General features: G+C 46.7%; 1 protein-coding gene, 1 long non-coding RNA gene and 1 other non-coding gene across 3 annotated transcripts; 2 read left to right on the forward strand and 1 right to left on the reverse strand.

Annotated features, from left to right (window-relative positions):
* Window positions 1–430: 430 nt before the first annotated feature.
* On the forward strand, window positions 431–4,143 carry LOC120680084 (protein FAR1-RELATED SEQUENCE 5-like). Its single transcript, XM_039961726.1, has 6 exons — window positions 431–1,004; window positions 1,378–1,642; window positions 1,732–2,419; window positions 2,557–3,014; window positions 3,125–3,406; window positions 3,489–4,143. Exons 1-6 carry the CDS (start codon window positions 706–708, stop codon window positions 3,600–3,602), a joined length of 2,106 nt encoding a protein of 701 aa, XP_039817660.1. The 5' UTR covers window positions 431–705; the 3' UTR covers window positions 3,603–4,143.
* A 331-nt stretch (window positions 4,144–4,474) lies between these two features.
* Window positions 4,475–7,185, reverse strand: LOC120680239. Its single transcript, XR_005677559.1, has 2 exons — window positions 4,977–7,185; window positions 4,475–4,672 (listed from the first exon to the last, which is right to left on the reverse strand). It is a non-coding gene; the product is annotated as an uncharacterized LOC120680239 (long non-coding RNA).
* Window positions 7,186–13,051: 5,866 nt separating this feature from the next.
* On the forward strand, window positions 13,052–13,190 carry LOC120680344. Its single transcript, XR_005677614.1, has one exon. It is a non-coding gene; the product is annotated as a small nucleolar RNA Z247 (small nucleolar RNA).
* Window positions 13,191–13,513: the final 323 nt, after the last annotated feature.

Raw genomic sequence — 13,513 nt, forward strand, 5'->3', positions numbered from 1 at the left:
AGTGTATATCATTAAGTAATAGGTATAAAGATAAATTTAAGATTGTCTCACTAGTCACTTTTTTTTGCGGATACGGACGGATACGGATGTGATCGGATATTCTTCGAATACGAATATGGAATCGGATAGAGAAAAGTTCTTAAAATCGAATTCGGATGCATCCATATGACATCCATATTAAATTTAAATATGAATACGGATATCCATATTTACATTTTAAGCGGATACGAATACGAATAATTCGGATGTTCAGGCATCCGGATCCATGCTTACATGCCGCTGCTACAGGGGTAGCCGTAGCATAACTGATCAAGACAGCGAGCATGCCAGTCGTCCTGCCCGCCGGCCCCACCCACCCCACCACCCAACTCTCCTCTCTCTCTCTCTCGTCTCCCCCCTCGATCACGCACGCGCTCGTCCGGCGCCGAAAACCCCAATCCCCTCGCCGGCAAGGAACGGTCAGGATGAGATGCGTATTGCTTGGCGATTGGTGCAAATACCTCCTACGAAGTTGACGTGGACATCATTATACTCGCGGATTTACAGAGTGGCAGCTCTTCCATGACTGAACGGTCAACTCAAGAAAACCCGATAGGCCATTGCCTTTCACACCAGAACAGGTTTTATCTAGGAGAGAACCTTGCGTTAGAAGGAAACTAGGCTTCTAGAGTCTTCTGCATCTAGTGCCAGTAGGCATATCTGTAAATGCAAGATGGAGAAGGGATTCGTGATCTAGACCTGATGGAAACTACAGGATTTGGAGATGGTGAGGGAATGAGCGGAGTGCAAGAAGAGCCTGTAGAAAATAGAGGATTAGGCGGCAAAAATTGGGGCGCCGAAGCTCGTGCAGAGCATATGGAAACCGGAGCATTTGAAGCCTCGAAGGCTGCAGGCCGCATGGAGCTTAGCTACCAGGCATCAATCGAAGAGGAGAAGAAATCAACAAGCAATGCAATCTTACGAAGTGGTGAGGCAGGAGGATTTCCTCCACGGCCACGTCGCGGGTGAGTTCCTATATACTGTATATGTGATCCCTTGAAATTGCATATCAATCGTCTTGTATAGATGTCAGATGAACATAATTAGCTGATGTGTGGTACTGCATATAAGAGAATAATGAATTTCTTATGTCAGAGATGCAGCGGCAAGATGTTTGATATATTTTTGAATTGCTCATGTCGGCAATATGTTGGATATATTAGCTAGTTCGATTAGTGATAAAATGAGTTTAGAATACTACTGCCTCCATGACACATTGCGTAAGATCATGTAGTACTGCAGCAACTCGATGCATTGCTTTTCTGGTAAGCCACAATAATTAGCAATGTGGAATAATAATGAGTTGTTTGTAAATATTTCTGTATTAAATTCATGCAGGAAACGCGCCCGTGAAGGTCCAAATGAACGAATAGCCCCAGAAGATGAGGAAGATGCGGTGACAAAGGCTATACGCCTTGCAGCTGAACGGCCAGACCAGCCAATATTTTTCCCTTACAAAGGAACTGTGTTCAACAGCTGCGATGAGGCGAAAGAGTTCTACAACTTATACTCCTGGGAGAAAGGTTTCGGAATAAGAATAGGGCGAGAATGCAAGAACAGCAAAGAGTATAGAACTAGACAAGATTTTGTCTGCTCGTGTGAGGTGCACACTAATATATGTTGTCTGCACACACAACACTATTATTTCTCAAATTGGACTTGTAACTCATTGATGGTTTTTAATATATGCAGGGAACAGACAAGAGCACAACAGCAGCTTCAATCAGGACTAAATGCAAGGCAATGATCAGACTTCTCAGACAAAATGATCATTCATGGTACATCAGCAGGGTGGTTGACACACACAACCACCCATTTTCAGCAGGCTATGGTGAAAACAAGGAATGGAAATCGCATAGTGACATAGATCCACTAACAAAGGATTTGGTTAAGAAGCTTAGGGAGAACAATATAAGTGTTGGGAGGATCTGCAACATCCTAGGTGTGTCGGATGCAACCTCAAGCAAAACAATGAGAAAGGAGTCTATACGGTCCTTGTGTGCAAAACTGTCCCAAGAAAACATGAAAGATGATATTGGAAAGACAATGGGACTTTTGGAGGATATGAAGAAGACTGACCCTGGGCTTGAAGTAAGGTTCCAAATGGACAGCAGTGGCGCGATGAAAACAATGCTTTGGTGCACCGGTAAAAATAGAGTGGACTACGAGAATTTTGGAGATGCCATAACATTTGATACAACCTACAGGACAAACCTTTACAGCCTGCCATTTGGTCTTTTCGTTGGTGTAAACAACCATTTCCAGTCAATAGTGTTCGGAGGGGTGCTTCTAACATCTGAGAAAACAATTGATTTCGAATGGGCATTCACAAATTTTGTAGAAATAATGAATGGTAAAGCTCCCCTGACAATGCTAACAGGTACAACCTATCGTATCATCCTCAGCAGATCATTGTATCCAGTAGTTTTATCTTGTAAATATACCAACCTGAAAACATCACAACTAGTAGTGCAATGCTTAAGTAGATTGACACCTACATTGTCGATTACTATGCAGACCAGTGTGCCGCCATGGCAAAGGCGATAAAATCAACACTACGGACTACAGGGCACAGATGGTGCAGGTGGCACGTGCTGAAGGATGCAAAAAAGAAGCTTGCGAACATCTACTCAAAACGTAAGAAGTTCAAGCGTGAATTCAATAAACTAATAACTGATGAGATTGACATAAGAAGGTTCGAGAATGAATGGGTAAAACTACTAAAGGAATACCGCCTTGTCAAGAACAAGTACTTGAAGAGGTTGTTCAAGCACCGGGACAAATGGGCTAAACCATATTTCATGGACATATTCTGTGCTGGAATGCCCAGCACACAAAGGAGTGAAAGCGCAAATCATATGTTAAAAAAGTTCATTCAACGGGCTGCACCAATGCACCTTTTTGTGAGTAAATTCAATGAGCTGCAGAGCGACAGACACGACCAGGAAGGAAAAGAGCAGCATTCTACTAAACAGGTATGTGATAAGCAGAAATAGAAAATGATATTTGGCATGAGTAAATCTCACTAAACCATGATAATAACTGTGCAGACACTAATTGTTCGGTCCAATCTCTCCTATAACAGGTTCTCAGAAAAAAGCTAAGAGTAGGGGTTCCAATAGAGCGCCACGCAAGCACGGTGTACACAAGAGCAATGTATGAGAAATTCTGTGATGAGCTATTTGAGTCAGGATCATTTGCCATATTTAAGAGGATCAATGATAGTGAGTTCATTTTAGTAGACACAAAGAACGAAGAGGAAATAGATGCTAAGCATTTCAGGGTGAAGCTAGAAGGAGATAATAAGATCAGTTGTGAATGTGGTTTCTATGAACATATGGGCATGCTTTGCCGCCATACTCTCAAGGTGAGTGATGAATTATTAAATTGGATTTGTAAAAGTGTTGCAATGATAAAATTGTACTGAAAACTATATAAAACAAAAACAGGTCCTCGTCCATCTGGACAAAATGGAAATCCCAGCTGGAAACATAATGAGAAGATGGACAAAGGAAGGGCACATACCATGTAAAGAAACATCGATATCTTCTGCCTTGGAGTAGCAATCGCATAATATGCAGAGAAAGATGCTTCTGGCAAAAGCTTGTGAACTTACCAAGGTGGATGACAAGGGACGACTCGTCTCTTTTGGTAAAACAATTGAAGAAGTAATTGGCAATTCCATGGTAAGTGAGACATCAGGTCAACAAATTGGTGAAGTTAAAGATGCAACAACTTCTTGGCCAACCTCGAAGCCCACATCCTGTCCTCCCCGAACAATATTCGGTGGAAGGCCACCAAACACAGGACTAAAATCATGGATTGCAAGCACTAAGAAATCTGCAGCGTGCCAAGCCGATGATCCAAGCACTAAAGCATCAGAGTGGCCAGAGGAAGAGAACCCAGCCAAGAAGAAAACAAAGTCCATTTTAGAACTTATGCAGTTGAAGTAACCGTTCAAGTTGCCTTAATTATGTTACCGGTATGCGTATGTAAAACTGATGCTCTTTTATATTTGGAACCAATAATACACGCATTGTAATCTTATTAAATTTGAACTCAATATGAGCATTGTGTCCAGTATACAATCACTACTTTTATTTACTACTAGTAGAGTATATGATGTACATGTTGACACACTGAAATAGGACTAATACGGTCCACTCAAGTAAGTATATGACGTGTATGTTTCCTCCTATTACAGCTAGTAACAAGTTGGTCTTGTATCAAGCCTTCACATGACGACATACTAAAATGCACCTGATAGTTGATAAATTATCTGTAAAAGATCACGACGAAAAGGTCCATTTTGAGTAACTCCAATATTTCTGCGAGTGGATGTAACGTACACATGAGCTAGGCATCTTGTAACTCAATAATGAGGTTTACCACATGAGTGCTAATTGAAACATAATGATTACTTTAAAATAAATGATAATGAGAACTGCCAATCTTTATATGTAATTCTTATTTCCAAACACATCATATTAATAGTACATACAACTGTGGACATCCAAATACAATAAAAAATAATATTATCTAAGCATCCTAGGGTGAAGAATCAAATTGAGGAGCCTCGAGCTTCAAGGAACCCCTTAGCCAAGACGAATTGTAGTCCTTTGACCTCCACCTTCTGTACATGGAAGTGTCAAGTAAAAGCACAGTTTAGTTTATCTACCATATAGAACAAGAAAACTTGCTTATCTATATAATAAAATAGAGAAAAAGTGTATCATAGGACCATCCTACATGACTACAATATAAAATATTTTAGAAAACACTATTCCATAAAAACAAATTCCCAAGCAGGATGTACTGGATAAGCATAAGCTGTACTGATGAAGGTGCTGAAATAATGCTCCAATTATGTTATACAAAACTGTATCCAGTCTAAACTAACTAGATCTCCAATTGAACAGAGGAGAGAGAAGACATACCTCCATAGGAACTCTATATGATCGAGCAAGGGATCTAGTTGCTTCCCCCAAAAGCAACATTCAATGAGATTGTGTTCTCAGTGGCATCTACCTCCCAATTTAAAGAGCAATGGTAGCATCATTCTAATGCTGATCGTAACTAGGAGTGGAAAAGTGGTACAAATAAACTTAAAGGAAATAATCAAATCTGAGAACCATGATATATACTGAAGTGCACAACTTATTCCTGCTAAAACTGCACAATATAAGATGTGAAATAACAACCACCTTGCTTTTTCCAATTACAGAATCAGGCTGATCCAAGGTACAGGAACAATATTGGCACGGATCATAGGCCTCATTCTGTCAGATGCAAAACATTTAATATGCGGAAAGATACAACTTTCTTCAAGATACCATGGTTCATACTAAGGACACTGAGGTGTATACTGTCATGGTACAACACCTATACTTAAATTATGAAATTTAAACAAGTTGGGCTGCATTATGACATATATGTAATTACCACAATGCTACAAAAAATTTTATATGCAACAGAATATCTATTTCGAGATACAAATAAAGGAAACTGTATAGCTGCAAGAATAATGTGCAAGTAATACTGGGTACTTTTGTATTGCCATTGAGGTCAGTTTTAATCTTAATCACTGCATCAAAGTAGCCTTTCTCAGTACATAATCATACTATTGATATGACCCTATCGAAGGATTGTGCAGTGCAGTCCAGTAACAACTGATGCATAGTCAAGCCTAGTACCTAGTGATATTAAAAGTTGACATAACATACATACACCACAATGCAAGCTTGAATGAACTCTCCTCGTTAGCTGACATTGCCAAATGCCAACCCATATTGACACTCGGTTACCTACTTTTTCTAATTCCACATGGAAGCCCAGAATGCATGCCACTTTCTTCCTTGCTAAACTTCAACTTTTTTGAATAAAACAGAACAAGGGTATGCAACAAATGCATCAACCCTCCACAGTACATCATCCGGACAGCAAACATTATGTTTATTTGCGAAAGAGTAGGGAAGTGAATCAATCCCCTCAAACCTGAATTCTTTTACTAACTTCTTGCAATCACCAAGCCTAGAAATCAGATCAAACAACCGGGTAAGCTAACACCTAGCAGATACACCTGCTAACTCTTTTTCCCCCCTTTCCCCTGACAACATTGACAAATCCAATAACCAACTAGAATGAGTACTTATGCAACCTAAATGAGTACTAGTTAAGCCACCTGAATGTGTACTAATGCAGTAACTTAGAAAGCTAAATAAACAATCAACATATCCATAAAACCACATGATATCCAGTTGATTAGTCAGACTAAATTTTTAATGACATTGTTAAACTTTAGTGACCTCCAATTGAGACAAATAAACAAAATAATGGGATCTGACCTCCGAGTTATCATCCTCACTGGAGAGCTGATAATCAAGCAGCACCAGATCTGCAGTTAACTGAATAATGACGGCCCATCTGGATTTCAATGTGATGTATGTACGAGAAATCAAAATCTGAAACTCTATATCAACAAGAATCCACAATCGATCAGAGACAAAACTCGAGATCACCCGCAAGAACTCTAGAACAATAAACAAAAGGGGAGGACGGGAAGATGAGAGTAGTAGTACCGACAAAAGCAACCAGGACTCTGCTTGGGATTAAAAAAAAGCGCAACAAGCATCAACGCATACCGAATATTGGATTGAAATGAAGGCAGCAGCAGGGATTTGTTCATATGTTCCACAAGAAGGATACGTGGTTCTGGAGGGGATCGTGCCGGAGATGATGTTGTGAGGATGGACAGATGGCCGGAGATGAGTGGTGGTGGATCGATTTGTGCACAACAGAACAAAGCATCTCCAGTTCTAGAAAGGGGAAAAGATTATTTAGGCTCACCGATGTCTCCTGAAGATCGAAGCCGATGAGAGCGCCACTTCCCGCACCGTGGCCAACAAGACCGATGTGCGAGGTCACAAATCCGACGAGATGAGAGCGGCGATGGCAATGGCGATAACAGCAAGATATGATCTGTAACGAAGATGTATAAGTGGAGGGTGAGCCCCGCCCCGTCTCGTTGCTGACAAGGTCGCCGGAGGCGGAGAGGGAGGCAGCCGGTGGAGATCTGGTCGGAGGTTGGCCGCAAGAGGAGGGAGAAGAAGAGTCGTATCCAGAAAACTCAGGTACAATGTGAACGGGTCTTCTAGACATTGTTGACCGCAAGGAGGTTAAGCTAGCAGCCAATCTGATGTCAGCATGTTTAAGTGCACTGCCGCGTGCCACGTAGGAGCGGAGCGCGAATCTTGAAGAAGAATCGGATGGCATATTATAGGGGGATATCCAATGTGGTGGACACGAGAACATTTGCGGGGCGGAGGCAGCGGCGAGATGCGGAACAAGAGGGTCGTGGAGGTGTCGACGCCGCACGCGCGGAGCCCGCCCCCCAAGCGGAGGGCCGTTGTGCCCGCTCGGCGCCGCCGGTTCCCGCCCGGCTGCGGGAGGGACGCGGGGGCGCCGCCGCTCCACGTCCACGGCGCCGGTGACGACGGTTCGCAGTTCGTACCCGCGCGGCTCGGCAGCGGCCCTGGCGCACCACTGCAGGAGTCGGCTCCGCCTCGTCCTACTACTACTCTCCCGGGCGGCAACGACGGCGTCCTGCTCGAAGGGACGGCGTCTCCAGGTGCTGCTGCTGCTGCTGCTGCTCCTGGTTCGAGTGCGCTGAACGAGGTCTGTGCTGAGGACGGTGCTGCCGCCGCTGCAACGATGAACGGCGCTCGCTGCTGTCCAGGGTTGGCGCTGGTGAAACCATCAGAGGCTCCGGGGAAGAACTCTGTTACTGTCACCGCCGATGGTTTGTGCAATGACACTGCTTCACAAGGTGTTGCAGAGCCAGGGAGTGGTGATCAGTTGTTGAAGAACAAGGATCATTTGGCCCCAGCCATGCGTTTGCTACCGAAGCCGAGCATGGTTTCTGCCCGCCGCCGCTTCCCGCCTGGTTGCCGGAGGCGTGCCCCGCCTCTGCTCGCTGGAGGTGGCAGTAGCCAAGTGTGGTCGCCGCCGTCGGTGGCGGCGGTGCCTGCAGACCAAGATGATATGGAAAATGTGGTTCTTCTTCCTCTATGCAGTGCTACTGCAGATGGAGCAGCACAAAACGAGGGACTGGAGGAAGGTGAGGTTGCCCGTGAGCGTGACGCAAGGTTTTAAATAGCCGGCTATAGCTTCCGCTATAGACCGCTATAGCTTCTAGATAGGGCGGCCGCTATGGCATTTAGCCCGCTAAATTCCGGCTATAGCCCGCTAAATGCTGTAACAGCAGCTCTGCCGCTAAACGTCTTAGCCGGCGATTTAAAACCTTGGCGTGACGTACAAGAATCTCCCATTGCTACTCTGCACGATGAGGTTACAGCTTTTAGACATGGTGATTCTGCTCCAGGAATTACTGATGTGGAAATCTATGGAAGCCATACTTCTTCTAGTGAGAAGAAGATGATTGGGAACGCATGGCATTGTGAGAAGAACAGGTCTAGTGGGAGTTCCTGCAATGTTGCTGAATGTTTGGCTCAAGGTTTTCCCAAAGAGCAGCAGAGGGATGAGACTAAGAGGGTGCCTGAATGTGCTACTACGGCGGACACGGCGAGTTCTTATGTTGCAGCTGGAATTTCTGGCGAAGTGGCCATGACGAGGAAGAAGGTCATGTTTACGCCTCGGAAATCAGTCAAACCTCACAAATCAATTCAGAAACCTGCTCTGAACATTCAGTGTAGGCCCTTCTCCAAGGAAATTGAGGAAGACACTGAACTTGGAAAGCACACCACGACTGGCATTGAGGACACTGATCAGTTTACGAAAGATCAAGTTATGCAAGACCCCATGCACGCAGATAAGGGCCAATGGACGAAGGGAAAGGAGGCTGCAACACTTAGGGAGTACTTCGGTCCCAAGAAGAAGGTGAATGTAAAAGGTCAAGTTCATCTTCCGGTCAATGTCGCCACTGCATGCGCATTGGGTACCATGGAGAAACCAGATGCCAGCAAGGAGGACTACTCCAAGTTGGAAGATGATGAAATTTTCAAGGCACTAGCTGCTCAGGAAGGAAACTTTGAACATGGACCCCAAAATGCAGACGCTAGGAGCAGAGTCAAGATGGTGTGCAATAGGTTCAAGTTTATCTGCAGGGCCATAGTGCAAGCTGGGGAGCAGCGTTCGCTGAAGGTAAGGAGGATCGACCTCGCAGCTGACAAACTGATCAGGAAGCTGCCGGGATTTACCAAGCTCGGGCCCATTGTCGGAGACGTCCCCGGAGTTGAGGTCGGCGACGAGTTTCTGTACAGGGTTGAGCTGGCCCTCGTTGGCCTCCACCGCCCGTACCAGGGAGGCATCGACACCACCAGGGACGAAACCGGCGTGCTTATCGCGATTAGCGTGGTCGCCTCTGGAGGATACCCCGATAAACTGTATTGTCCAGGTGAGCTGATCTACACAGGCTCCGGCGGCAAGGATGGCGGAGACCAGAAGCTTGCGCATGGGAACCTTGCATTGAAGAACTGCATCCAGAGGAAGGCCCCTGTCCGGGTGATCCATGGCTTCAAGGGTCAGAACAGAGAGGAAAGCAGCCATTCGAGGGCCAAGGAGATCTGGACGTTCACGTACGATGGGCTGTATCGTGTGGTGGACTGTTGGAGTGAAGGCCGGCCAGGTTCGAAGGTGTTTAAGTACAAGCTGCAAAGGATTGCTGGGCAACCAGGACTTCCCCTGCGCATGGCTAAATTCGTGAAGAAGAAGAACACTTTTTAAAAGCTCCTGGGCGTCTTAATACTTCAGACAGAATTGGTTGAGGCTGCATGGATGTTGACGGCTACTAACAGGTAAATGGTTACCAGTGGGCTTGTTTTCTTTTGGTGTATTTCTCGTCCAGTCCAAGTAGGATGAAACTTACAGTTTGCATAAGACAAAATCAGAATAATGCTTATGTAGTACTAGCATAGATGTACGTGCACACACGTATTTTTAAAATACAATAAATATATTTTTAATGCTAAACTATACGTGCCAACAAATCCTCGCTCAATTTCTCATCTTGCACAATACAATTCAATTTTTTACTATAAGTGTTCTACTTGTCCTACAAAGATCTTAGTTATGGTGCTAGAATATGATACATTTCTCCCCAACCAATTAACACAAAGAAAAACTTTAAAAAATTTATAAAAATCATGAAGAATTAATATAATATTAACAAATAATAAATCAATGCTCCGACAAGTAAATTATTGGTGGAACTTGTGAACTGGTAACCTAATCGATTTGATCTTTGGTCTAGCTTTTCGTTTCTTTGACTTCGCTCATGGTAGTGGCCTTCGATGTCTTCCTCGATCGCTCAACGACTTTAGTTGAGGCCACGTTTAGTTCCCAAAAAATTTTGGGAAATTTTTTTTGGAGCCTTTTACAATACTAATTACAAAACTAATCACACATGGACGGAAAATCGTGAGACGAATTTATTAAGCCGAATTAATCCGTCATTAGAGATCGTTTACTGTAGCACGACATTGTCTAATCATTACATAACTAAATTTATTAGATTCATTTCGTGATTTTTCCTAGAGGTTATGAAATGGGTTTTGTCAGTTATTCACATTTAATACTCCTAATTAGTGATCAAACGCTCGAAATTACTGTAGCGCGTGAAAAATTTTGGCAACTAAAAGGGCCTGAAGTGGCACGACACAACAGATAAGCAAACACAAACAAGCAACAAAATCAAAGCAAATGAGCTCGACAAGAAAGGTTGGAAAGGATATATTATGATTCTAGAAGAATTTTAGGAACGTATTTACAAGGATAGATGCTGGTTTATTGTTCTGAAAAAGAGAAAAACAAAATACATAATTGATTGTTTGCACGTGGTGATCATGGCATGATCTTGGACCGGTGGGCTTTGCGGTTGTTTGAGCCCATGGGTAGTACTACGGCCTTACAGGCTTACTAATGTTGTTTCGGCCGGGCAAGAAGTAATAGAGGAGTAACATGAAGTCTTTAACCTCTACACTCTTACGAAAATTACTTTTGACCTTCGTACCTCTAAAAGTTTACTCGCACTTGTATGCCCTGCCATGAATTTCTTTTAATCTGTGTACCCTTCCGTCCACCTCCACCCAGTTTACATCGTTATGATGCCTTGATATATGGGCCCAGCCAGCGAAGATGACAAAAATGCCCCCTACCCTCTCCCTCACTATCTCGTCTGTGCCCATCCAGGCTCCCGCACGGTCTGGGCCAGCCTCGCCTCCCGCTCCCGTCAGTGCCCCGCGCCCGGCGCTGCGGCCACCATTGACCCACGCCCGCGCGCCTCACCGCTCGGCGGTCAGCTTCTCGACCGCAGGCCCGCTGAACCCCTCCTCCAGTGACGACGACGCAGCCGGCCTCCACCATCGCATCCCCGTCCGACCCGCACGCCCCCTCGCGCGCACGTTGTCGTCGAGCAGCCGCTCCGCGAGGCCGCGCACCAACTCGTACTTGCGGGAGGCCACAGGAAGCCTCGACGCCATGAAGAGCACGTGCGCGAGCGCGCGGCACACGCAGGAGTCCCCCGCCGGGGACCCCAGCTCCATGCGCGGCAGCGTGGGTGCGTGGGAGTAGTCGCCTCTGCCGCCGCATCCTCTCCACAATCTGCGTCGACTCACCCCCGATCTCCCTCTCGGCCTCCGCCTCCCACTCGCGGTCGGCCAAGCCGCTCGTCTGCACCGCTGACGAGCTCCACTACACCCCGTCGATGGCGACGGGTGGCGCCTCGCGCTCTGGCGGTACATGCCTCCCGGCAGTGTTGTCCTGGCTGGTTAGATTTGGTTTCAAGGTCCGCATGCAGCTGCAGGGGGAGGAGGGCGGTCGCGGCGACCAGATCGTGGCGCTTCCGCAAGATGTCCCAGTAGCGCCGCTGAGGAAGTCCGGCCCGCTCGCCGGTGACAGCGGCCCACCTCGAGGTCCTCGACCATGGTCTCGGGTGGCTGCATGGGCGGGAGCTCCGCTGCCACGCGGGCAAGTGAGTTTGGTGGGAGTTTGCGCAGGCGCTCGTGCGTGCGGGTGCTCCGCAGGCAAGCAGGCTAGCTGCCTGTCCGAGAGCTAAGTATCGGGCAAGGAAGCAAGCTAGCTGTCGAGCAAGACAGCTAGCTGTGTGTGTGGTGTTCATACAAAGCTCCTCGCCGAGCGCCGCAACTACCGCAGCGCTGGGGATGCCATCGGCCGGATGGCGCGCGATGAGGGCGTCCGCAGCCGGGAGCAGGAGCCGCGGCGCAGCGGTGCGCCACACCTCAGTGCTGAAGCTGGGCAGAGTGAGGGAGAGGGCAGGGAGTGTTAAGATGTATCCCGTGTGTATCCTAGTAGTTAGGATAGATAGGCTCTAGAGGTTGTTGCTATACTTTGTCTTGTAAGTTAAGTTGTTATATTTCTTCTTGTACAAGATGTATGTGCCACGCTAGGGGCTTTTCCTAGCCGATATTAACATGCAACCGAGAGCTAGAGAAGGCATCTTGTTCCACCCATTTCACATGGTAATCAGAGCTCTGTTCTTTTTTGACCTGATCCATGGCGAGTCCTTCCTCCTCCGTGCTTGCTGTTGCTCCCTCTCTCAGTTATCCTGTAACCGAGAAGCTCTCCCGCAACAACCACACACTTTGGAAGGCTCAAGTTCTATCTGCACTCAAGGGTGCGCAGGTGGCACATTTCCTCAGCTCGGCGACGCCAATTCCTCAGAAGACCATCGCCAAGTCGCTGGACAAGCCCAATGAGCAGATATCCAGTCCTGAGTATGAGGCTTGGGTTGCGAAGGTTCAGCAGATCCTCAACTACCTGCTCTCCTCGCTGTCCCACGACATTCTTGCTCAAGTTGCGGCGCTCTTCACTGCTGCCGCCGTGTTGGACTCCATTGAAGGGATGTTTGCATCCCAATCTCGCCCGGGTCATCAACACTCGGATTGCTTTGGCCACTACGCAGAAGGGCTCCTCCTCCATCTCTGAATACTTCACCAAGATGAAGACCCCGGCAGATGACATGGCATCTGCTGGGAAGAAACTTGAAGACGAAGAAATTGCCTCCTACATCCTCTCCGGCCTCGACATCGAGTACAATCGCGTGGTGTCGGCCATTCCGGCTCGGACGGAGCCGATCTCCTTGGGTGAGTTGTTCACATACCTTTCATCATTTGAGCAACGCTGTGGGCTCCTCTCCGGCCATGGCTCAGGATCCTCTGCCAATCTGGTGTCTTGTGGTGGTCGTGGCGCTGGCAACAACAACTGTGGCTGTGGCCGCGGTGGTCACGGGCAAGGCCGCAACTCCGGTGGACGTGGTTCAGACTCATCTGAACGTCCTACGTGCCACTGTGTGGCAAAGAGGTCCACACGGTCATGCGCTGCTATAAGCGCTTTGATGCCTCGTTCTAGGGGCCATCTGATGTGAAGTCTGCATCTGCGGTGACAACTCCTTCGTACGTCATCGACACGAACTAGTACACCGACTCCGGTTCAACTGATC

Source organism: Panicum virgatum, chromosome 6N (assembly GCF_016808335.1).
Source record: "Panicum virgatum strain AP13 chromosome 6N, P.virgatum_v5, whole genome shotgun sequence".
NCBI lineage: Eukaryota > Viridiplantae > Streptophyta > Magnoliopsida > Poales > Poaceae > Panicum > Panicum virgatum.

Bases quoted from the DNA above. Each gene is read 5' to 3' on its own strand.
- LOC120680084 (XM_039961726.1), top strand. From the start codon at position 706: ATGCAAGATGGAGAAGGGATTCGTGATCTAGACCTGATGGAAACTACA. The intron at 1,005-1,377 runs GTGAGTTCCTAT...AAATTCATGCAG, and splicing joins CCTCCACGGCCACGTCGCGG to GAAACGCGCCCGTGAAGGTC. The intron at 3,407-3,488 runs GTGAGTGATGAA...AAACAAAAACAG, and splicing joins TTTGCCGCCATACTCTCAAG to GTCCTCGTCCATCTGGACAA.